Source organism: Oncorhynchus clarkii, chromosome 1 (genome assembly GCF_045791955.1).
Source record: "Oncorhynchus clarkii lewisi isolate Uvic-CL-2024 chromosome 1, UVic_Ocla_1.0, whole genome shotgun sequence".
Taxonomy (NCBI): Eukaryota; Metazoa; Chordata; class Actinopteri; order Salmoniformes; family Salmonidae; genus Oncorhynchus; species Oncorhynchus clarkii.
The window spans coordinates 64,434,197-64,456,472 of record NC_092147.1 but is presented as its reverse complement, the minus strand read 5'-3'; the positions used below and the strand labels follow the sequence as shown (position 1 = coordinate 64,456,472).

At 44.8% G+C, this 22,276-nt stretch overlaps 1 protein-coding gene and 2 pseudogenes across 1 annotated transcript; all 3 read right to left on the bottom strand.

The window, feature by feature from the left end:
* Window positions 1–273: 273 nt before the first annotated feature.
* On the bottom strand, window positions 274–8,198 carry LOC139407663 (E3 ubiquitin-protein ligase TRIM35-like; annotated as a pseudogene).
* A 903-nt stretch (window positions 8,199–9,101) lies between these two features.
* LOC139410484 (E3 ubiquitin-protein ligase TRIM35-like) lies at window positions 9,102–12,959 on the bottom strand. The gene is made up of 7 exons (XM_071155803.1): window positions 12,869–12,959; window positions 11,450–12,049; window positions 10,596–10,691; window positions 10,199–10,429; window positions 10,076–10,098; window positions 9,864–9,982; window positions 9,102–9,743 (listed from the first exon to the last, which is right to left on the bottom strand). Exons 2-7 carry the CDS (start codon window positions 11,924–11,926, stop codon window positions 9,172–9,174), a joined length of 1,518 nt encoding a protein of 505 aa, XP_071011904.1. The 5' UTR covers window positions 11,927–12,049; window positions 12,869–12,959; the 3' UTR covers window positions 9,102–9,171.
* On the bottom strand, window positions 12,125–18,330 carry LOC139410500 (E3 ubiquitin-protein ligase TRIM35-like; annotated as a pseudogene).
* Between the last annotated feature and the right edge of the window lie 3,946 nt (window positions 18,331–22,276).

Genomic DNA, 22,276 nt, shown 5'->3' with positions numbered 1-22,276 from the left:
AATCTACAAAACTTTATCACCAACATCATGAACCAATGACACTTTGGCAGGGCATATCTTTAGTGGCTCAGCATTGCGGCCGCTGTCACTCACACAGGGACAGAGGTAGGGCAACAATGGCTCTTTAAACTTGTCCCTGAATGTATAGATGAGTGACATATCAGTGGGGTCATAGAAAGTCACCTCTCCCGCATCATAGTCCAGACACGCTCTGACCCTCCTGGGCCTCCTCTTCAGAGTGAGACGGGTCCAGGGCATGGTGCAGGCGCTGTACTAGCCGCCGTCCCTCAGGGACAGGGCCCAGAACCCGTGGGCAGGGTTCACACTCAGGACCCCTTTCTCTCTCAGGACCCCCAGGACCCCAGGTCCCACCCGCCACCTCCACCTCTTGTGGTGGATATTATAAAATAGGGATTTGGACATGTCTTCATGGTTTCTGTTCTTGGACAGAACACAGGTGCAGCTGGTTTGCTGCACAGGATGATACTCCCAAGAACGGGATTATAATAGGACAGTTTCACAAGGTTAGTCACATCCTCAGTTATGGGGACACATACAATTAAAAATTCCCATTACAATCCTCCCTGTAGTTAATTGCTTAACAATACTTTTTTTTAAAAATGTAAATGTAGCAATTATTCTATGTAAATCTCCTCCGTTGTGAAACTGAGTTTAATACCTTCAACCTTTCACACATCATGTTCAGTTCTAACTTGCCCGTTTCTGCTAAGGATTAGGTCAAACAAAGACAGCAAAGTGCATCCTTTCTCAGCAAGTAATTGCTCTCAGAGTGTGTTTGCTTAGGAGAGAACACCTGGCCACCACAGAGTCTGGATGTTCAGCCAATATTCCACTCCCACTGAGACAACCTTGTGAGAGCAAACCTCTGTCTGCAACAAGCGCATTTCTAAGTATGCTACAGGCCAAACATTACTGTCTTCAGCATTAAAGTGTAGCTCAGCTGAGCACATAAACCATGTTTTGGTCCCCCAAGTAAATAGGGCTAAGCAGTATGGTCCCCCAGTTAAATAGGCGTAAGCAGTATGGTCCCCCAGTTAAATAGGGGTAAGCAGTATGGTCCCCCAGGTAAATAGGGCTAAGCAGTATGGTCCCCCAGTTAAATAGGCGTAAGCAGTATGGTCCCCCAGTTAAATAGGGGTAAGCAGTATGGTCCCCCAGGTAAATAGGGCTAAGCAGTATGGTCCCCCAGTTAAATAGGGGTAAGCAGTATGGTCCCCCAGGTAAATAGGGCTAAGCAGTATGGTCCCCCAGTTAAATAGGGGTAAGCAGTATGGTCCCCCAGTTAAATAGGGGTAAGCAGTATGGTCCTCCAGTTAAATAGGGGTAAGCAGTATGGTCCCCCAGTTAAATAGGGGTAAGCAGTATGGTCCTCCAGTTAAATAGGCGTAAGCAGTATGGTCCCCCAGTTAAATAGGGGTAAGCAATATGGTCCCCCAGTTAAATAGGGGTAAGCAGTATGGTCCCCCAGTTAAATAGGCGTAAGCAGTATGGTCCCCCAGTTAAATAGGGGTAAGCAATATGGTCCCCCAGTTAAATAGGGGTAAGCAGTATGGTCCTCCAGTTAAATAGGGGTAAGCAGTATGGTCCCCCAGTTAAATAGGGGTAAGCAGTATGGTCCTCCAGTTAAATAGGGGTAAGCAGTATGGTCCCCCAGGTAAATAGGGGTAAGCAGTATGGTCCCCCAGTTAAATAGGGGTAAACAGTATGGTCCTCCAGTTAAATAGGGGTAAGCAGTATGGTCCCTCAGTTAAATAGGGGTAAGCAGTATGGTCCTCCAGTTAAATAGGGGTAAGCAGTATGGTCCTCCAGTTAAATAGGGGTAAGCAGTATGGTCCCCCAGGTAAATAGGGGTAAGCAGTATGGTCCCCCAGTTAAATAGGGGTAAGCAGTATGGTCCTCCAGTTAAATAGGGGTAAGCAGTATGGTCCCCCAGTTAAATAGGGGTAAGCAGTATGGTCCCCCAGTTAAATAGGGGTAAGCAGTATGGTCCCCCAGTAAAATAGGGGTAAGCAGTATGATTACAAATCCAATAATGTCCTTGAGGTGCTCTTACTGAACATTTCCCAGCTGCTGTTGCAAAATCCCTGTTGAAATGTTTGGCAATCGTCATTCACCTCGTTGTTACAGAGGTGGCTATCAGACACTCCCAATTCTACCACACAGTCCCCAGAACCAGTGAATCTCACACACCAAGAGAAGGATTCAAGAATAACATCATTAATTCCTGGCTGTCAATCGTCTTGACAGCCAGGAGTTTGTCGTCTGCAGTTTAGTGCACTCACCGATCCCGTAGAGGTTAACCAAACTCTACAATAACCTACAATAACCTGCCATTCCTAGCATTGGCAACATATGTTCTTTGGTGTTTGGATTCGGAACTTTAAAAAAAAAGCTTTCACCCTTCTGCCCCCTGGTGTGATAACGTGTCCCAAATATTTAACAGTCTGTTGAACACATTGTAATTGGTTTTTCGAGGCATTGTGGCAGCTAGGAATTGTAGCAGTGCAGCCGAATCAACAACTGTAAACCAATTTGAACCTGGCGGGCCAGAAGAAAGGATAGTGAAAGGGGTTTGGCAAAACTGGGGCCCTGCCATAAACTGCATCATTAACAACTCTAAGATCTTGTACCATTCTCCATTCACCAGATGCTTTTCTAACAGGTCAAACTGGCGTGTTGCCGGGTGATGGCGTACATGTGACAACAGCCCCCCTGCTCAGCAGAGAGGTCAGGATTTTGCCCGTGCCTGCCTCCTCCTCCTCCTTATGCAAGGGGTTCAGTGCTTTGTGGGGCCGATATGTGCCTTCACAGGCGTTGCTCCTCTCATCTTCCCTGTCATATGTATCCCTTGCCCATAAACAGTCCCGAACCTGAGTCAACAGTGCGCTGTCAGGCGTGGGCTGGTTAGGTGCAAGGGAAACTGGAACAGGGGCTTCACTGAGAGGAGAATGCTCCCAGTCTGTTGCCAACCTCACGCATGTACCAAATTGTTCCCATTTGGTATCCTCCACCTTGGAGATAGAGATACTGCATGGGGAACTGATTGGGGCACCGAGGAAAAATGGTTCACATCAGCTACCACACCCGAAGTTTCTTCATACACATAACCTGTTGTCAACTCTTCCTGCTCGGTCACACAATGTCACAGTGTTAAAAACAAATGGTCCCTTCGACCATTACTACATTTGGCAGTGAAGAGTGGTCGGGTTAGTTTGGCCCGGTCGAGCAAATCCATTCAGTAGGTCAAAGGGGTCAGAGAAATACCATGAAAAATACCAGTCATGGTCTGGTACATCCAGCCCGGTACAGATACCGATTCTTGGAGCGGTTACTACCAGGCCCTTCTCACTGCAACAAATGTTCATTCCCACAATAGGTCTCTTCCCAATCAATTTACAGAGCAATTAGGAGAATAAACAAAACAATGATTAAACATGTTATCACCAAGTTGGACTGAAAGGGGTTTGGTAAGGTTCTCTACCACTGGAAGGGTCTTTATTACATCTTGTACCGTGGACGCTGGGAGTCGGGAAGCAAGTGCAGGTGGTGAGTTTAATAATAACCGGAACATGGAACAAAACAAGCCACACGAGCAGCGTACAGACATGGAACACATACTAAATACGGCCTAAGGAATAGAACCAAGGGGGTGACAGGTATAGGGGAGGTAATCAGTGAAGTGATGGAGTCCAGGTGTGCCCAATGATGAAGTGCAGGTGCGCGCAATGATGAATGTCAGGACCGGTGGTTAGTAAACCTGGAACGCAGGAGGGGAGGAGTGCGAGTAGACACATCTCTTGATAATGGATCTTTTAAATTGTTGCATTTAGTTAAAATACAGAGGGTTGCCCCTGAATCGACCAGGAAAGACATTTTCACACCGCCCACACACACACACACGCACACACACACACACACACACACACACACACACACACACACACACACACACACACACACACACACACACACACACACACACACACACCCATATTAGGTGAGCCTGCGCTGTTAGAAGATAAAACTGGGTACTCACCAAAGTGGCATTGTTGGCTGTCTTTTCCTTCTACCTCCTCCACAGCCTATCTCCAGCCTCCCCCTCTACCCTGCGGGTTAGATGCTGTTACATGTGGTGGTGGTGGATAGTATGTATCACTGTCCTCACCTTTATCATAGCCACCCATATCACCCCTGTTCTGGGGGAAATTTCTTGAAATGTGGCCTGGCTGCTGACAGTTATAACACCTCCATGGTTCCCCTCTTCCTCGTCCACCTCTTCTGCGGCCCCTTCCTCCTCTTGCTCTTCCAGCCCCCCTTCCTCTGTCTCCTGAGTTCCCCCTCTCATAAAGCATTAGCTGGGCAGTTGATCGTGGTGGTAAACCGGATCCACCACTGTGCCCTGTTATGAGAGAGAGTGGAAGCTTCTTCACAATGTCCATCATCTCCCCCATTTCCCGATTCCACTGGACCAGGATGGTTGAAGCAGCGTTCACATCACGGCCAGCCACTGGATTTGGTATTGTCATCAGGGGAAGCAGTGCGGCAGAAGGTGGTGTGGAAACAGGAGGGGGAGGTAAGTCTGGATAAAGTCAAAGTCACATTTTTGTGACCAGTCGCTGGGGAGGCTTATAGCGTCTCGGCGGGGGTGGCTCTGAGGTGTCGGTATTTTACTCCGGTACTCTGTGTGTGTGGTGACCAGCGTCGTTTCTTTTTTCTTCTTCGTCTTCCTCAGATTCTCCACCGTCGGCCCCCACAGCCCCTACTCCTGCTGCTGGGGGTTCTTGTTGTGGAGGTGGTAGCTGTTGTTGAGGTGGTGGATGGATGATGTTGATTCGGTTCATCTTTTCGTCTGTTCCTACTTGCTTTGCCTTATTTTACTTCAGCTTTCATCCTTACCTCTGCGAACTTCTCTGCACTTTCCCCCTCTCTCTCTCTGTCTTTGTCTTTGTCTCAGCTTCAACTTCCCACTTTATCCCAGCGTGTATTATTCTTCTTGCCTTTTCCCACTTTCTCCAACTGTTCTCTGACTAATTTCAACTTAGCGACACTGAGGGAAAATCTCCATTCGCTAAGCATTGGCATTGTGACACGTCCTCGGTAACACTCAGACCCCATTTGCTTACCATTACCTTCAACGGCCTTGTGTAGCATGTGGTGGCTCCAGGATGATCCCATCTAAGTTCCTATCTCACTCCCACACACAAAATAGAGGAGTGATCAGTTCCTACAACCTAAACCAAAAAATTGCATGGCTGCTAAAATATTGCCTAATTTGTCATTGATGTCACGCCCTGATCTGTTTCACCTGTTCTTGTGATTGTCCCGTGCTCCTGTTTTCTATTCTCTTTTTCTAGTCTTCCCGGTTTTGACCCTTGCCTGTTTTTTCTGGACTCCGTACCCGCCTGCCTGACCCTTCTGCCTGCCCTGACATCGAGCCTGTCTGCCACTCTGTACCTCTTGGACCTCTTGTTTTGACCTTTTGCCTGTCCACGACCATTCTCTTGCCTACCCTTTTTGGATGATAAATGAACGACAAAGACTCTACCTTCTGCATCTGGGTCTCGCCTTGTGCCCTTATAATTGAAGCACTGGAGAACTAATCCAGATTGGTATCTTACCTACATAAAAAGTAAACACAGTTTTGCTACAAACTTTAGTTTGAACTGTATGGCAAACAGTTCTTACTGTCCACTGGTTAATATATCCCTAACCTGATGTTCTAGTCTAACATGACGTCCTAACCAGTCCACCCGCATCACACTATGCGGTAGAGCTCTCAATCAGTGAGCGCGAAGGGATTTAGGAATGCACAATTCCTCTCATTTCAATGATGACTCACAAGCTTAGTAAAAAAAAACAACTGAGCAATCGCTGACCCTCAACTCCCATGGACGTCAGGCGGGTCTCTCCATTCCCTCGTTTGACGAGGCGGAATTCACCCTAGACTCACAGTGCAGCGAGCCTCTGCCGGCAGTTTACCCTCATAACCGCAGGAGCCACTGGTCAACGATACGTACTTACGGTAATTGGAGAACTACAGTAAAACAGTAAACAGACTAATTACTGTAACACAACCAGACCAGCCTAGTGAAGTGACATGCAGTTTCTGGCCCTGAAATGACAATACAATACTAGCCATACCTTCAAATCAAATCCAAATCAAATCAAATTTTATTTGTCACATACACATGGTTAGCAGATGTTAATGCGAGTGTAGCGAAATGCTTGTGCTTCTAGTTCCGACAATGCAGTAATAACAAGTAATCTAACTAACAATTCCAAAACTACTGTCTTGTACACAGTGTAAGGGGATAAAGAATATGTACATAAGGATATATGAATGAGTGATGGTACAGAGCAGCATAGGCAAGATACAGTAGATGGTATCGAGTACAGTATGTACAAATGAGATGAGTATGTAAACAAAGTGGCATAGTTTAAAGTGGCTAGTGATACATGTATTACATAAGGATACAGTCGATGATATAGAGTACAGTATATACGTATGCATATGAGATGAATAATGTAGGGTAAGTAACATTATATAAGGTAGCATTGTTTAAAGTGGCTAGTGATATATTTACATCATTTCCCATCAATTCCCATTATTAAAGTGGCTGGAGTTGAGTCAGTGTCAGTGTGTTGGCAGCAGCCACTCAGTGTTAGTGGTGGCTGTTTAACAGTCTGATGGCCTTGAGATAGAAGCTGTTTTTCAGTCTCTCGGTCCCAGCTTTGATGCACCTGTACTGACCTCGCCTTCTGGATGATAGCGGGGTGAACAGGCAGTGGCTCGGGTGGTTGATGTCCTTGATGATCTTTATGGCCTTCCTGTGACATCGGGTGGTGTAGGTGTCCTGGAGGGCAGGTAGTTTGCCCCCGGTGATGCGTTGTGCAGACCTCACTACCCTCTGGAGAGCCTTACGGTTGAGGGCGGTGCAGTTGCCATACCAGGCGGTGATACAGCCCGCCAGGATGCTCTCGATTGTGCATCTGTAGAAGTTTGTGAGTGCTTTTGGTGACAAGCCGAATTTCTTCAGCCTCCTGAGGTTGAAGAGGCGCTGCTGCGCATTCAACACCATAGTACCCTCCAAGCTCGTCATCAAGCTCGAGACCCTGGGTCTCGACCCCGCCCTGTGCAACTGGGTACTGGACTTCCTGACGGGCCGCCCCCAGGTGGTGAGGGTAGGCAACAACATCTCCTCCCCGCTGATCCTCAACACTGGGGCCCCACAAGGGTGCGTTCTGAGCCCTCCCCTGTACTCCCTGTTCACCCACGACTTGAGTTCCTGAGCAGCCTCATCCACAGGGCAGAGCTGATGAGTCCTGTGTCTCCTGGAGGTCTGACACACCGCACACAGAGCCTCCTGGTCCTCCACACAGAACAACAACAACCTCTTCCCATGGAGACTGCACCTTTCATCCCCATCCGGTACCAACCCACTCCTCCCTCCTGACTCCCTCCTTCCCTGGCTCTCCTTCTCCCCCTCTCTCGTCTCATCCTGCTTGGTGGTATTGTGGCTCCTCTCCCTCGCAAAGGTCTCCACGATGTTCCTCAGAGCCAGGTTACTGGGTGGAGCGTTGGTTTGGGAATGTTTGCGGCAGACGGGGCACTTTTTGATGACCTGAGAGTGTTCCAGTAGTTGTCCAGGCAGCTCCTGCAGAAGCTGTGGCTGCAGCCCAGCACCACAGGGTCAGTGAAAACATCGCAGCACACAGGGCAGGACATGTCGTCCTCCAGGGTCCAGGTGGCAGCCATGATAGAGAGATGTGTTCTTGTTCTGAGCTGGTGTACCTACCGTAGGGTGGCTGGGCTAGGGACTGATGACGCTGTCTGGAATGCTGGCGAACTGGTCCAGTGTTTCGGTGTTGATTTGCTCCACTTAATGGGTGAGGCATGGAATGGAAATACATGAAATATGTACTTTTATTGAACATGACATCAATAATTATGGAATTCAATCATGACACTTGTTCTCAGTAAATTCATTAACAGCAAAGAATAGATCTGCTCCAGACAAAGTTCCAAAATACACATTGGTGTCACAGACATCAATGTCACCACTGGAGGTGAGGCTGTTCACCTCAATTTACAAAACAATAGACAGACAAAATCAATACACAGGAGTCACTGTGACAGACTTTACCAATACAGACGCTTCAGTATGTGATCAAGAAATAGAATCACCAGGTTATATGCTCAGTGAATAGGTGCCACAGTCACAGACACCTTCTCAGGGCAGATCCTCAGCACTCCAGAGTCAGTGCCATCAGAGTTGAGACAGGGAGAGAAGTAAGGGAACAGTCTCTCTGTGAACCTGTGTTCGAACGTATAGATGAGTGACATGTCACTGGAGTCATAGAAAGAGAGCTCTCCTTTCTCATAGTCCAGCTTGACCATGATCCTCTTGGGCTTCCTCTTCAGAACCAACGGGGTACCCAGGGGGGCAGTTCCAGCGCTATACTGCTCCCCGTTCCACATCCCCATCGCCCAGATCCCGACCTCTGGGCTGACCATCACATTGCCTTTCCGGGCTACACCCTCTTTGGCCACGCCCAGAGTCCAGGCCTTCTTAAGCCCCACCTCCACCTCCCAGCTGTGAATGCCTGAGCAGAAACCCACAGAGCCTAGCACGCTCCCTGAGCTGTCGAATCGCTCAGCATTATCAGGCACAGGCTGGGACACCCGTCTGTCACTCACCTCCAGGAGGCTGACAAAGCTCAATGTTGACAAGAAACACTTTATTAAGAAATGTCATGAATAAACAATAAACCATTAATAAATCATGAATAAATCATGCCATTCTTGAACATAAAAGTATTTAATTGTTGTATTTATACACATTTCTAAGCATGATCATTCATAAGCATTTAGAACAAGTCTTACAGAATTTTAACTCAAATGCTGAGTAATCATCACATTTTTTGTTTATCTTGCCATTGGACACACACCAAGAAAATATGACTTATGAAATTATATAGGACAAGAATTGTTCCGTTCACATATACCCCAAAAATATACATCCATATATAAAATATACATCCATATATATATATATATATATATAATATACATCCACTGTGTTAATAATAGATAGTGAGACATATGGATGCTTTAGCAATGTCTCCTCTAAAAAAAATACATATTGTAATCTACAAAACTTTATCACCAACATCATGAACCAATGAGACTTTGGCAGGGCATATCTTTAGCGGCTCAGCATTGCGGCCGCTGTCACTCACACAGGGACAGAGGTAGGGCAACAATGGCTCTTTAAACTTGTCCCTGAATGTATAGATGAGTGACATGTCAGTGGGGTCATAGAAAGTCACCTCTCCCGCATCATAGTCCAGACACACTCTGACCCTCCTGGGCCTCCTCTTCAGAGTGAGACGGGTCCAGGGCATGGTGCAGGCGCTGTACTGGCCGCCGTCCCTCAGGGACAGGGCCCAGAACCCGTGGGCAGGGTTCACACTCAGGACCCCTTTCCTACTCACACTCTCTCTCAGGACCCCTAGGTCCCATCTGGTCTTACCCGCCACCTCCACCTCCCAACAGTGACTGCCGGAACTGAAGGGGTCGGCCCCCAGCACGCAAACACACGTGTCACAGCGCTCTGGGTTGTTGGGGACGTGATGTTTCTCTCCACTGACGCACACACTGGTCAGGTCGTCTGAGAGAGATAGCCAGGGGGCCGCGGTGTTGGGGTCCAGAGTCACTGGGGCTGGGGTGAAACACAAACAGGTATGACTACAATGCTATATAACAATTTACATTTTAAAGTGTGGTACTCCGAGCATCTAGTGATCTGATAACCATTCATTTGCTCTGGTCTAGTACTCACTGTATTGCACCTTCTCCTGCATCTTCTCCCAGATCTTGAATCTTAGGTTGCCCAGGTGTTGGGCCATATCGATCAATGCCCCTGATACAGGCTCTGGATCCTGCAATGTACAGTTGGCCCTGAAGCCCAAAAAATACAGATGGAGTGGCTGTTGTAGTAAAGGACTGTAACCTCGAAGCAGGCGGAATGGGTTTGAAAAAGTAGTACCTTACCTTGCTTTGTTGTTCTTGTAAGCCTGGGGAAAGGACATAGTTGTGTGAGATAAAATGACCAAATTATAAAATCAAATGTCTTGTATTTTAGGATGTGTATGTTTAAAGTAAGTGTCTCTGTACCTGGAGAAATGGAAGGTCGTTTGCCTCTATATCCTGTTCTATCTCTCTGATGTTGCTGGTCAAGGAGGTCATCTTCTTGGCCAGGTGTTCAATCTTCTCTGCCATTATAACTGTCTTCATGCCCACCTCCTCAGAGAGGGCAGACAGCCGGACAACTTCCTCCAGGCGCAGGAATTGATGCAGCGACACAAACTCATCTCTTATATTCCTTTCTGCTTGCTTGGCCTGGCTCTGGGGGTCAATAGGTCAAAGGGTCAGTGGGTGACCTCTCATACTTTCTGATACAATATGGAAATGGTTCATAGTGCAAAACTGTTGAAAAAGGCTAGGAAACCAAAATGTTGACAAAAAAGTCAACGTTATTTCTCTGTATAATTGTTTGTTCCATAGTACTTACCTTGATGTGTTCTGCTGTTTTCATGCAATCCTCCTTCAACTTTTGGAATGTCTCCAACTTCCTCCTCAGAGGGATGATAGATGCTTTCACTTCCTCCTGGCCACATACCGGAGGAAAATCTCAATTTCATTTCCTTGACTCCTTGTGTCCTCTCTCCTCACTTCCTTCTCGAAACCCACTGGATGAGAAAGTCAGAGGTCCCTCCCCTCTGACCTTCTCCTCCAATGGGTTTTGAGAAGGAGGCGATGAGAGAGGACGAGATAAGTCAAGGGGTTTAGGCCACAGACAGTTTCAGGTATTGAGGCGCCTGTGTGCTATTAAACACAACAGACAGAATTAATGTCAATATATCATATTTTTTCTACCTACGGCGAATCCGTTTTGATTGACTCTCAGAAACTGCAAAGCCAACATTCATGCAAAACACATGAGCTCATCTGATGCACAGATAAGAACACGAAAAATAATAACACATTGCCAAATAACAAGACTAAGCAAACAGAACTATAGTTTCAGTGTAGTGAACAATCCCAATAAGGTGGACTTTTACATAAAATTGAAGTAATTTAGCAAACACTATTATCCAGAGTGACTGACAGTAGTGAGTGCATGCATTTTCGTGCTTGTCCTCCATGGAAATCAAACTCACAACCCTGGCGTTGTAAGCACCTGCTCTACGAACTGAGCCACACGGGCTTATCTGTTTATCATAAATGACTTCCAGTACGTACTTACGGTAATTGGAGAACTACAGTAAAACTGTAAACAGACTAATTACTGTAACACAACCAGACCCGCCTAGTGAGGTGACATACAGTTTCTGGCCCTGAAATGACATACAATACTAGCCATACCTTGAGTTCCTGAGCAGCCTCATCCACAGGGCAGAGCTGATGAGTCCTGTGTCTCCTGGAGGTCTGACACACCGCACACAGAGCCTCCTGGTCCTCCACACAGAACAACAACAACCTCTTCCCATGGAGACTGCACCTTTCATCCCCATCCGGTACCAACCCACTCCTCCCTCCTGACTCCCTCCTTCCCTGGCTCTCCTTCTCCCCCTCTCTCGTCTCATCCTGCTTGGTGGTATTGTGGCTCCTCTCCCTCGCAAAGGTCTCCACGATGTTCCTCAGAGCCAGGTTACTGGGTGGAGCGTCGGTTTGGGAATGTTTGCGGCATACGGGGCACTTTTTGATGACCTGAGTGTTCCAGTAGTTGTCCAGGCAGCTCCTGCAGAAGCTGTGGCTGCAGCCCAGCACCACAGGGTCAGTGAAAACATCGCAGCACACAGGGCAGGACATGTCGTCCTCCAGGGTCCAGGTGGCAGCCATGATAGAGAGATGTGTTCTTGTTCTGAGCTGGTGTACCTACCGTAGGGTGGCTGGGCTAGGGACTGATGACGCTGTCTGGAATGCTGGCGAACTGGTCCAGTGTTTCGGTGTTGATTTGCTCCACTTAATGGGTGAGGCATGGAATGGAAATACACAAAATATGTACTTTTATTGAACATGACATCAATCATTATGGAATTCAATCATGACACTTGTTCTCAGTAAATTCATTAACAGCAAAGAATAGATCTGCTCCAGACAAAGTTCCAAAATACACATTGGTGTCACAGACGTCAATGTCACCACTGGAGGTGAGGCTGTTCACCTCAATTTACAAAACAATAGACAGACAAAATCAATACACAGGAGTCACTGTGACAGACTTTACCAATACAGACGCTTCAGTATGTGATCAAGAAATAGAATCACCAGGTTATATGCTCAGTGAATAGGTGCCACAGTCACAGACACCTTCTCAGGGCAGATCCTCAGCACTCCAGAGTTAGTGCCATCAGAGTTGAGACAGGGAGAGAAGTAAGGGAACAGTCTCTCTGTGACCCTGTGTTCAAACGTATAGATGAGTGACATGTCACTGGAGTCATAGACAGAGAGCTCTCCTTTCTCATAGTCCAGCTTGACCATGATCCTCATGAGCTTCCTCTTCAGAACCAACGGGGTACCCAGGGGGGCAGTTCCAGCGCTATACTGCTCCCCGTTCCACATCCCCATCGCCCAGATCCCGACCTCTGGGCTGACCATCACATTGCCTTTCCGGGCTACACCCTCTTTGGCCACGCCCAGAGTCCAGGCATTCTTAGGCTCCACTGCCACCTCCCAGCTGTGAATGCCTGAGCAGAATTCCACAGAGCTTAGCACGCTCACTGAGCTGTCGAATCGCTCAGCGTTATCAGGCACAGGCTGGGACACCCGTCTGTCACTCACCTGCAGGAGAACCCCAGAGATCAGTAGATCAGCGTGGGCTGAATTTACATCCAGGGTCACAGGGGCTGGGACAGAAAGAGTGGGAAGGTTAGACGGCCACCGGGTTAGATACATGGATGTTGGTACACTGTGTTGCTGGCTGTATGAACAGAACAGGAGTCAGCAGTTTGTCACTGGGTCAGAAATCAGAACATTTGTCAACAGTTCATGGTTTGGCAATCAGAACATGCGTCAGCAGTTTGTGTTTCAGCAACCTTAACATGACTGAGCATTTTGTCAATGAGTCCGTCACAGTCATGGAAAAAGTAACCAATTGTCATACTAAAAGTAATTAAACAGAAAATGACTCTATTAAAAGTGAGTCACCCTGTAAAATGCTACTTCAGTAAAAGTATAGAATTATTTGGTTTTAAATTTAATTAAGTATCAAAAGTAAATGTAATTGATCAAATATCCTTAAGTACCAAAAGTCAAAGTAAAAGTGTAAATCATTAAAAATCCCTTCTATTAAGCCAAGCAGACGGCAGTCTTTTATTTTTTATATGGAGGGGGCACACTCCAACACTCAGACATCATTTACAAACAAAGCATTTGTGTTTAGTGAGTCCGCCAGGTCAGAGGCAGTAGGGATGACCAGGATGTACTCTTAATAAGTGTGTGAATTGGACCATTTTCCTGTCCTGCTAAGCATTCAACATTTAAAAGTAATTTTTGGGCCGTCAGTACAGATACCAACACATCTTCACCACCAAAGTCCATTTGATGTCACAAAGATGTCCAGTACTTTAAAAATATCCTTTCATGTTGTCTTCCTTAATTAACCCCCCATAAACGTAACGGACATATACTAGGAGCTGTGCCAGGCCCGCCACGTCTGTTGACTCATTCAGCTGTAATGTATAGAACTCACTGGCTTGTATGCGAAGCAGTAATTGTTTCAAAACATCTCCTGCCATGTCACTGATGCGTCGTGAAACAGTGTTGTTTGATGAAGATATTGTCTGTATAGTTTTTTGGTCTTTTCCCCCCAGCATTGTCCCAGCCATAGCCGGGGCAGCAGGAAGAATTAAGTCCTCCACAATGGTATGGGGCTTGCTTGTCCTAGCCCCTCGGTAGCTCAGCATATAAGATGCTTCTAGCCCCATCTTATTAATGGTATCTGTTGCTTTTATACATGTCTTACTATTTGAAAGTTGTCTTAATTCTCGCTCAAAAATCTCCTGTGGCTTATTTTTCAAATTGGCATGTTTTGTTTCTAAATGTCTGCGCAAGACTGAAGGTTTCATCGAGTTGTGAGATAGTACTTTTGCACATACAACACACGGTGGCTGAGGGAAGGCACTACTCCCAATATAAAAGAAACCCCAACTCGATGTAGTTCTCATCATATTTGTGCCTCTTCGTATATGTCTATGGATGCAGGCCTCACTTTTTTTTTTTTTTACCATTTATCAATTTTCGAGCAAACGGAATGAGCAGCAGCTACGTTTGGCTACATACAGACTGTTAGTGTAATTCTCACGAGAGAGTAACGGTTAATGTGATTGGATGTTAATTATTTGACTAGGCTACCTGTATTTGACATTGTGTTGTTATTTCGCTGAACACTAGATGGTTGAATTTTATTTTTGGCATTGAAACGAGGCTACTCAGGCGAGAGAAAAAAAACTCAGCCAAATGTATATTCTCGTTGGAAAATATAAATGGACTGTTAGAAAATGTGAAGAATCTTTTCCCCGTTTGGGAATACCTGGTCTATGGAATAGCCTCCCCTTAGAGATCAAGCTAAGATTTTTTTTTAATAGCTTTAAAAAGCAGGCAAAGGTTTTCATTTGGACAATGTTGTCTTAGTAAGAGAAACCACTCCACTGCCCCTTGTACCCCACCACTGCTGGTCAGGTGTATGTATTGGAATAATAGTTATGATGTGCAATGAATAGTTTTTTAAGGTTGAAATGTGAAATTCATGTATGGTTGATTTTTAAGGATAAGGAAAAGTGCAGTGAATAGTGCCACTTTTTAAGATGTCAATTTAAATGAATGTATTTATGGTTGTTTGTTATTTTGTCTTGCCTTTTAATCATTATATACAGTTGAAGTCGGAAGTTTAAATACACTTAGGTTGGAGTCATTTAAACACATTTTTCAATCACTCCACAAATTTCTTGTGAACTAACTATAGTTTTGTCAAGTCGGTTAGGACATCTATTTTGTGCATGACACAAGTACAGACAGATTATTTCACTTATAATTCACTGTATCACAATTTCAGTGGGTCAGAAGATTACATACACAAAGTTGACTGTGCCTTTAAACTGCTTGGAAAATTCAAAAAAATTATGTCATGGCTTTAGAAGCTTCTGACAGACTAATTGACATAATTTGAGTCATCATTTCAATGCCTACCTTCAAACTCAGTGCCTCTTTGCATGATATCATGGGAAAATCAAAATAAATCAGCCAAGACCTCAGAAAAAAAATATTGTTCATCCTTGGGAGCAATTTCCAAACGCCTGAAGGTACCACGTTCATCTGTACAAACAATAATATGCAAGTATAAACACCTTGGGACCACGCAGCCGTCAAACCGCTCAGGAAGGAGACGCGTTCTGTCTCCTAGAGATGAACGTACTTTGGTGCGAAAAGTGCAAATCAATCCCAGAACAACAGCAAAGGACCTTGTGAAGGTATTGGAGGAAACAGGTATAAAAGTATCTATATCCACAGTAAAACGAGTCCAATATCGACATAACCTGAAAGGCCGCTCAGCAAGGAAACTGCTCCAAAACCGCCATAAAAAATCCAGACTACGGTTTGCAACTGCACACGGGGACAAAGATCTTACTTTCTGGAGAAACGTCCTCTGGTCTGATGAAACAAAAATAGAACTGTTTGGCCATAATGAACATCATTATGTTTGGAGGAAAATGGGGAGGCTTGCAAGCCGAAGAACACCATCCCAACCGTGAATCACGGGAGTGGCAGCATCATGTTGTGGGAGTGCTTTGCTGCAGGAGGGACTGGTGCACTTCACAATATAGATGGCATCATGTGGACGGAAAATGACGTGGATATATTGAAGCAACATCTCAAGGCATCAGTCAGGAAGTTAAAACTTGGTCACAAATGGGTCTTCCAAATGGACAATGACCCCAAGCATACTTCCAAAGTTGTGGCAAAATGGCTTAAGGACAACAAAGTCAAGGTATTAGAGTGGCCATCACAAAGCCCTGACCTCAATCCTATAGAACATTTATGTGCAGAAATTAAAAAGCATTTGCGAGCAAGGAGGCCTACAAACCTGACTCAGTTACAACAGCTCTGTCAGGAGGAATTGGCCAAAATTCACCTAAATTATTGTGGGAAGCTTGTGGAAGGCTACCCAAAACGTTTGACCCAAGTTAAACAATGTAAAGGCAATGCTACCAAATACTCATTGAGTGTATGTAAACTTCTGACTAACTGGGAATGTGATGAAAGAAATAAAAACTGAAATAAATCACTCTCTACTATTATTCTGACATTTCACATTCTTAAAATAAAGTGGTGATCCTAATTGACCTAAGACAGGGAATTTTTACTTGAATTAAATGTCAGGAATTGTGAAAAACTGAGTTTAAATGTATTTGGCTAAGGTGTATGCAAACTTCCGAATTCAACTGTAAGTTATTGTTTTCACCATTGAGGACCGACCACGTTGTAAACAAGCGTTGTAATTAATACTGTTAAGTTTGTCCACATTTTGTTGTACATGTAAATTCAATAACAAAATGCAGCCACCCAAAAATACGACTTAAGTAGTACTTGAAAGTATTTTTAGTTAAGGAATTTTCATCACTGGTCAGTCAGGAATTCCAACATGAGTCAGCTTTTTTTGTGAGGAATCAGACTGGCTCAGAAAAGGTACATGTTGTTGTTGCTTCACCCGGGATTCAAGGCTATGAAAGAGTGCTATAGGCTGGAGTCTGGATATTGGACTGTAATGTTTCGAAAGGGATCATTGGAAGCAAGTCAATGATTAACCTCAAAATGTGGACTGTTGCTTATAAAATCTGTGTACTCACTGTATTCAACCATTTTCTGCATTTTCTCCCAGACCTTGAACCTCAGGTTGCCCAGGTGTTGGGCCACGTCTATCAGTGTCCCTGATAAAGGCTCTGGATCCTGCAGTGTACTGAAATTACATACAGTACACACATTTTGTGTCAATAATGTTGGAGACTGATCAAATATTTGACTTATGACGATCATTGTAATGTTGCATAACCGTCTTTCAAGTCCTTGTATATCGGGAAAAAAAAACACATGGATCTCAGTAAAAAAAATAACATCATTATTTGAGAAAGCCTCAGTACATTTAACAGTTGTACCGTGAACATAGAACATTGTTAAACATTGTGAGATGAACCTGCAAGAATGAGACATCATCTGTTTTCATCCTGTGCTGTATGTCTGAGATTCTCTCAGAGAGGGAAGTCATGTTGCTGGTGAGGCGGTTGATCCTCTCAGTCAGTAACCCGGTCTTCTTGCTCTCCTCCTGTTCCAGAGCTTCCAGTCTGGCCTCCTCCTCCGCTCTCAGGAACTGGCGGAGCTTCGCAAAACTCACTCTTGATCTGTCCTGCTGTGGTCTGGGCCTGGGTCTGAAACGGTGCAATAAGATAGACATGTAGTATCTGTGTAAATATCTTTGTATTATCGTTGTAATATTGTGTTATTTAGCTAGCGGCATACCTTGATGCATTGTGCTGCACGCTCTCTTGATGCTCTCGCTTGCTTTACGGCCAGTTCCAGTTTCTCTGGAAGGTTGTAGAGCAGTGCCGTGAGTTCCCTCTGGGTAGATAATGGAAGAGAGGGGGGATAGTGGTGGAGAGATAAGGAGGGGTTACAGTAGAAAAATGATGGAAATTAAACAAGCTTCTCAACTATTCTGTGTTTACAGTATATTGAATATATTGAGTTGCGACGGGAACTCGGTTAGCAAGCGGAAAACACTGCAAGTACATGTGTATTCCTGCCTGCACAGTACCTTACTCCATTGCACTTCCTTCCTTCACTGACAGGCGCTTATGTTTGGCATGCAGCTCGGTCTCCACACACACAGCACAAACAAGTTCCTCACACTCCTTACAGAAAAACCTGAGCTTCTCGTTCTGTATGGAACACAGCACAAGACACACTGCTCTCCCCTCATTCCCCTCCTTCTCCTCTCTCTGCAGGTAGGCCTCCACTATGTTCCTCAGTTTCATGTTGGACACGGAGGGATGGAAATCGGCCATGGAAGGCCTTCGCCTGCAGACGGGGCATTCGCGCAGCTTTTGTTGTATCCATGCTGGTGTTTCCAGGCAGCCGCGGCAGAAGCTGTGTTGGCATTTCAGACTCACGGGGTCCTGGAAAAATTCAAAGCAGATGGGACAGCTGAGCTCGTCCTCCAGAGCTGCTGTAGGTCGCTGCTGGAGCATCCTCTTCCTCGGGTTGAGTCAGGTAAAGGCCTTTCTCTTCAGAATACAGTAGGAACTAGCGACTGTACATTTGTACATGCATCATTACAACCGTACCCTTTCCATCGCTTGTTCACCAACCCACTGCACGGAATGTAGGTTTACAGTGCTTGATTACCTATTAACATTTAGGTCGTACCTGTGATCAGAGTTTATCCCAGTTATCCAATTCATGCCAAGGCAGAGGTCGCATAACATAGCAATGAAGTCATTCCTTTGGCACATGTTGCTGTATCTCAAGTAAGTGTTAGTGTCTCAGTCGTTCAACAACAACACCCCGACAGAAATAGCCACACTTGGTGTCATGTACAACAGATCCAAGGCACTGAACAAAGCAGTGTAGATGCCTGGTATCTGTTGTCTTGTAAGAATGTTTGACGGGGGAAAAAAGCTATTACTGTAGGACTAATAACTAGTTGGCACTGATTAACCAATAATAACTGGTTGGCACTAATTTGACACTGGGGTGGTAACAGCCTCAGCCATAATTGCCAGTCTGACACACTGCCAAATCAACTTCAAAAAGCTTCCACTCTGAGAGGTGATCCACCATAACGCATGGATTCTGATAGCAGAACCAGTTAAAAAGCTTTGGCATCTTGTAACCCAGCACCATTTGAACTGCAACCCTGCATAACACGCTCTGTCAGGCTCAGAGTAGCCTCACAAGTCAGCAGACCCTCAGCTAGTGACTATTATATAATAGGATTCTGTTGTGACGTTCAGTTGTGAAAGCTGCCAAAAGGGGGCAGTAAAGCACTGCTATGGCAGCTGTATTGTAGTCAGTCACAACGGATGATGTCTGGGGCCCATTCTTAAGAGGCTATTAAGTGAATATTGATTATTTGGCAGATGAAATCCCATGTTACTTTTTTAGGGCACAGCTCTAGGCAGACATGAGAGCATCTAATCAAATAAAGTGTTTTACACAATACTGCTTCTAGTCACATTATTATTTTAAATGGGATACTTAAAATGTTCTGATGCAATCTATCACAGGCTCCATCTTCTTCCTTCTAACTTTCTTCCAAATACTCTTCGTATTTATCTCTCACCCAAATGCTTTCCCCCCCCCATTCTCTGCCACAGACACCTAATTGTAACAGTCTGAAATACCCATTTATCCATTCCACCCAGGAGACATTTCTCTTTCTCTAAGTGTTCCAGACATAAGGGATTTTTCCAAACTTGATGTAAGTTCATTCCACTACCACTTTCATTTCCATTTGACACCATTAGAGAGGTCCGTTTATTTCGGATTTGTGTCCATCTTCGTTGTGATGTATGACCTCTCCACATTCTACCTGTATGCCTATTATTAGTTGACCTTTGATTCATTTTGTAATAGTAGTGCTCTATAAGTTTGGGTCATAATTTCTTGTTGAACAGGATTTGGTATTAGTAGTTCTAGTGAGATCATGATAGGATCCTGTTTTGGGACACAGGAGACTAAAGTAGTCTGAACTTTAGAAGGCATTAAGCTGACAATCAATATATGTGTCTGTCCCCATTCTGATCAGACAAACATATTGTTGAGTTTACACCATTGTCTCATGTCTGCATCACATCCGGCCGTGATTGGGAGTCCCATAGGGTGGCGCACAATTGGCCCAGCGCTGTCCGGGTTTGGCCGGGGTAGGCCGCCATTGTAAATAAGAATTTGTTCTTAACTGACTTGCCTAGCTAAATAAAGGTAAAAAAATAAATAAATAAATAATGTACAAAAATACTTCAGAAAGTGTGAAGGCCGTCTGCACTGATCTGTCTGATAGTTCATCCTCAAAATGTTACCAAGGTGACATCATCCACTGAACCGCCTTTCATCCTGAAAATGTTACCAAGGGAACGTCGTCCACTGAACCCCCTTTGATCTTCAAAAGAGTCAGAGTTAATCTGTAGCTAATATTTACTTTTTGTTCATGAGCAAGTGTACCTAATTCTATATAAAATAATATACTTTGTGGTGGTAGAATCAGTATCTATGAAGTTTGAAATGTGCACAAAAATGTCTGCTTGCTGCCTGAACCAGGATCAAATCAATCCATATGAAATGAAAGGCAGGGATGCTAACAATGCCAGTTCACTCAATGCTGAATACTCCTTCTAGCTAGCTAGCTAGCTAGCTAGCTAGTGTAGGGAAGTTCTAGCTAATGCACAAATTAACTTTCATTATATCTGTTCTGCCGTGAGTAGTGCGCAGAGTTTTACAGCACAGCTGACAGCATTCCGCAACGTTATCTCGTTGGTCAAATGTTACAAAGTAGCAAGGCACAGTGCCAGCTTTCAGAGTCGGATACATGTGCTTTTTTTAACAGTCCCAAAACTTTGTTGCTGTACAACTTCATCAAAAAGCTGGCAAACTAGCTACCGTATGGCCATTCAAACAAGCTTGCTTGCACACTCTCTCTCTCTCTCTCTCAGGATTTTTTTTTTTAACAAAGTGAGTGAAGAATGATGGAGTGGAGCTTTCTTCCGTACAGTGGCCAGGAGACTGACAAATTGCTCATGTGAGAGAGATGGGGAACAGTGAATAGTGCCCCTGGGCACACTGGGCAGTCTCAGTACTTACTCACAAAAGAGGGAGGGCTAATGGAGAGTTTTAGAGAGAGAATGACTGTGGTCTTTCTCATTTGTGCTCTGTTTCTCCTCTGAATCAGTGAAGCATGTTTGCCCCAGACAGAGCCCTGTGAATGCAGCCCAGCATTAAGCGCCGTTGGCCTCCTATAACAAGCTAAGACATGCTGTTTGGGGGTTTCTACTGAGCTGCTCATGTCCACCACCCACTTTCCAATCCATAACTGCTTACTTGAGTTAATTTTTCATGTATCGGCACGACCAAAGCAGTTTATTTCAAGGAGATGAATTACTTTGTGTTGATGATTTGAATCCCCTCGGTTTCAAGGTTGAATGTAACTGGTGATTGTTCAGATGTTTACATTGCTGAAGCAATAATACAAATTGGTAAACTCAAATATGGTCTTCTGGAAGGCTTTGTATTGTCTGGTAAGCGGTGGGAGAGGCTACATAACTGACTCTGTAAATAAATTGGAAATATAGTACCATTCAAAAATGTGGATATTGGCGTATTGCTGTGGAATGCCTAGGTAGCCATGCTGGTTAAGTGTGCCTTGAAGTCTAAATAAATCACCAACAGTGTCACCAGCAAAGCACCCACACACCATCGCACCTCCTCCTCCATGCTTCACAGTGGGAACCAAACGTGCGGAGATCCTCCGTTCACCTACTCTGCATCTCACAAAGACACGTTGGAACAAAAGATCTCAAATTTGGACTCATCAGACCAAAGGACAGATTTCCACCGGTCTTATGTCCATTGCTCATGTTTCTTGGCCCAAGCAAGTCTCTTCTTATTATTGGTGTCCTTTAGTAGGGGTTTCTTTGCAGCAAATCGACCATGAAGGCCTGATTGACGAAGTCTCCTCTGAACAGTTGATGTTGAGATCAACAATACAGTGCCTTTAGAAAGTATTCCTACCCCTTAATTCATGCCACATTTTGTTGTGCTACAGACTCAATTTTAAATGGATTTAATTGAGATGTTTTTGTCACTGGCATACACACAGTACCACATAATGTAAAAGTGGAATTATGTCGTTCTAAATGTTTTACTAATTAATAACACATTAAAAGCTGCTATGTCTTGAGTCAATAAGTATTCAACCCCTTTGTCATGGCAAGCCTAAATAAGTTCAGGAGTAAATCATTTCTTAACGAGTTGCTTAATAAGTTGCATGGGCTCACTCTGTGTGCAATAATAGTGTTTAACATACATTTTGAATGACTACCTCATCTCTGTACCCCACACATACATTTATCTGTACGGTCCCTCAGTCGAGCAGTGAATTTCATTTTTTTTTTTTTACTTTGAAACAAAAATATACACCTAACA

Excerpts from the sequence above, each read along its gene's own strand:
- LOC139410484 (XM_071155803.1), bottom strand. The coding sequence starts at position 11,926 with ATGGCTGCCACCTGGACCCTGGAGGACGACATGTCCTGCCCTGTGTGC. Across the intron at positions 10,099-10,198 it reads ACGACCTTCCATTTCTCCAG|GCTTACAAGAACAACAAAGC; the intron begins GTACAGAGACAC and ends TCCTTTCCCCAG. Across the intron at positions 9,983-10,075 it reads TACAAGAACAACAAAGCAAG|GGCCAACTGTACATTGCAGG; the intron begins GTAAGGTACTAC and ends TTTGGGCTTCAG.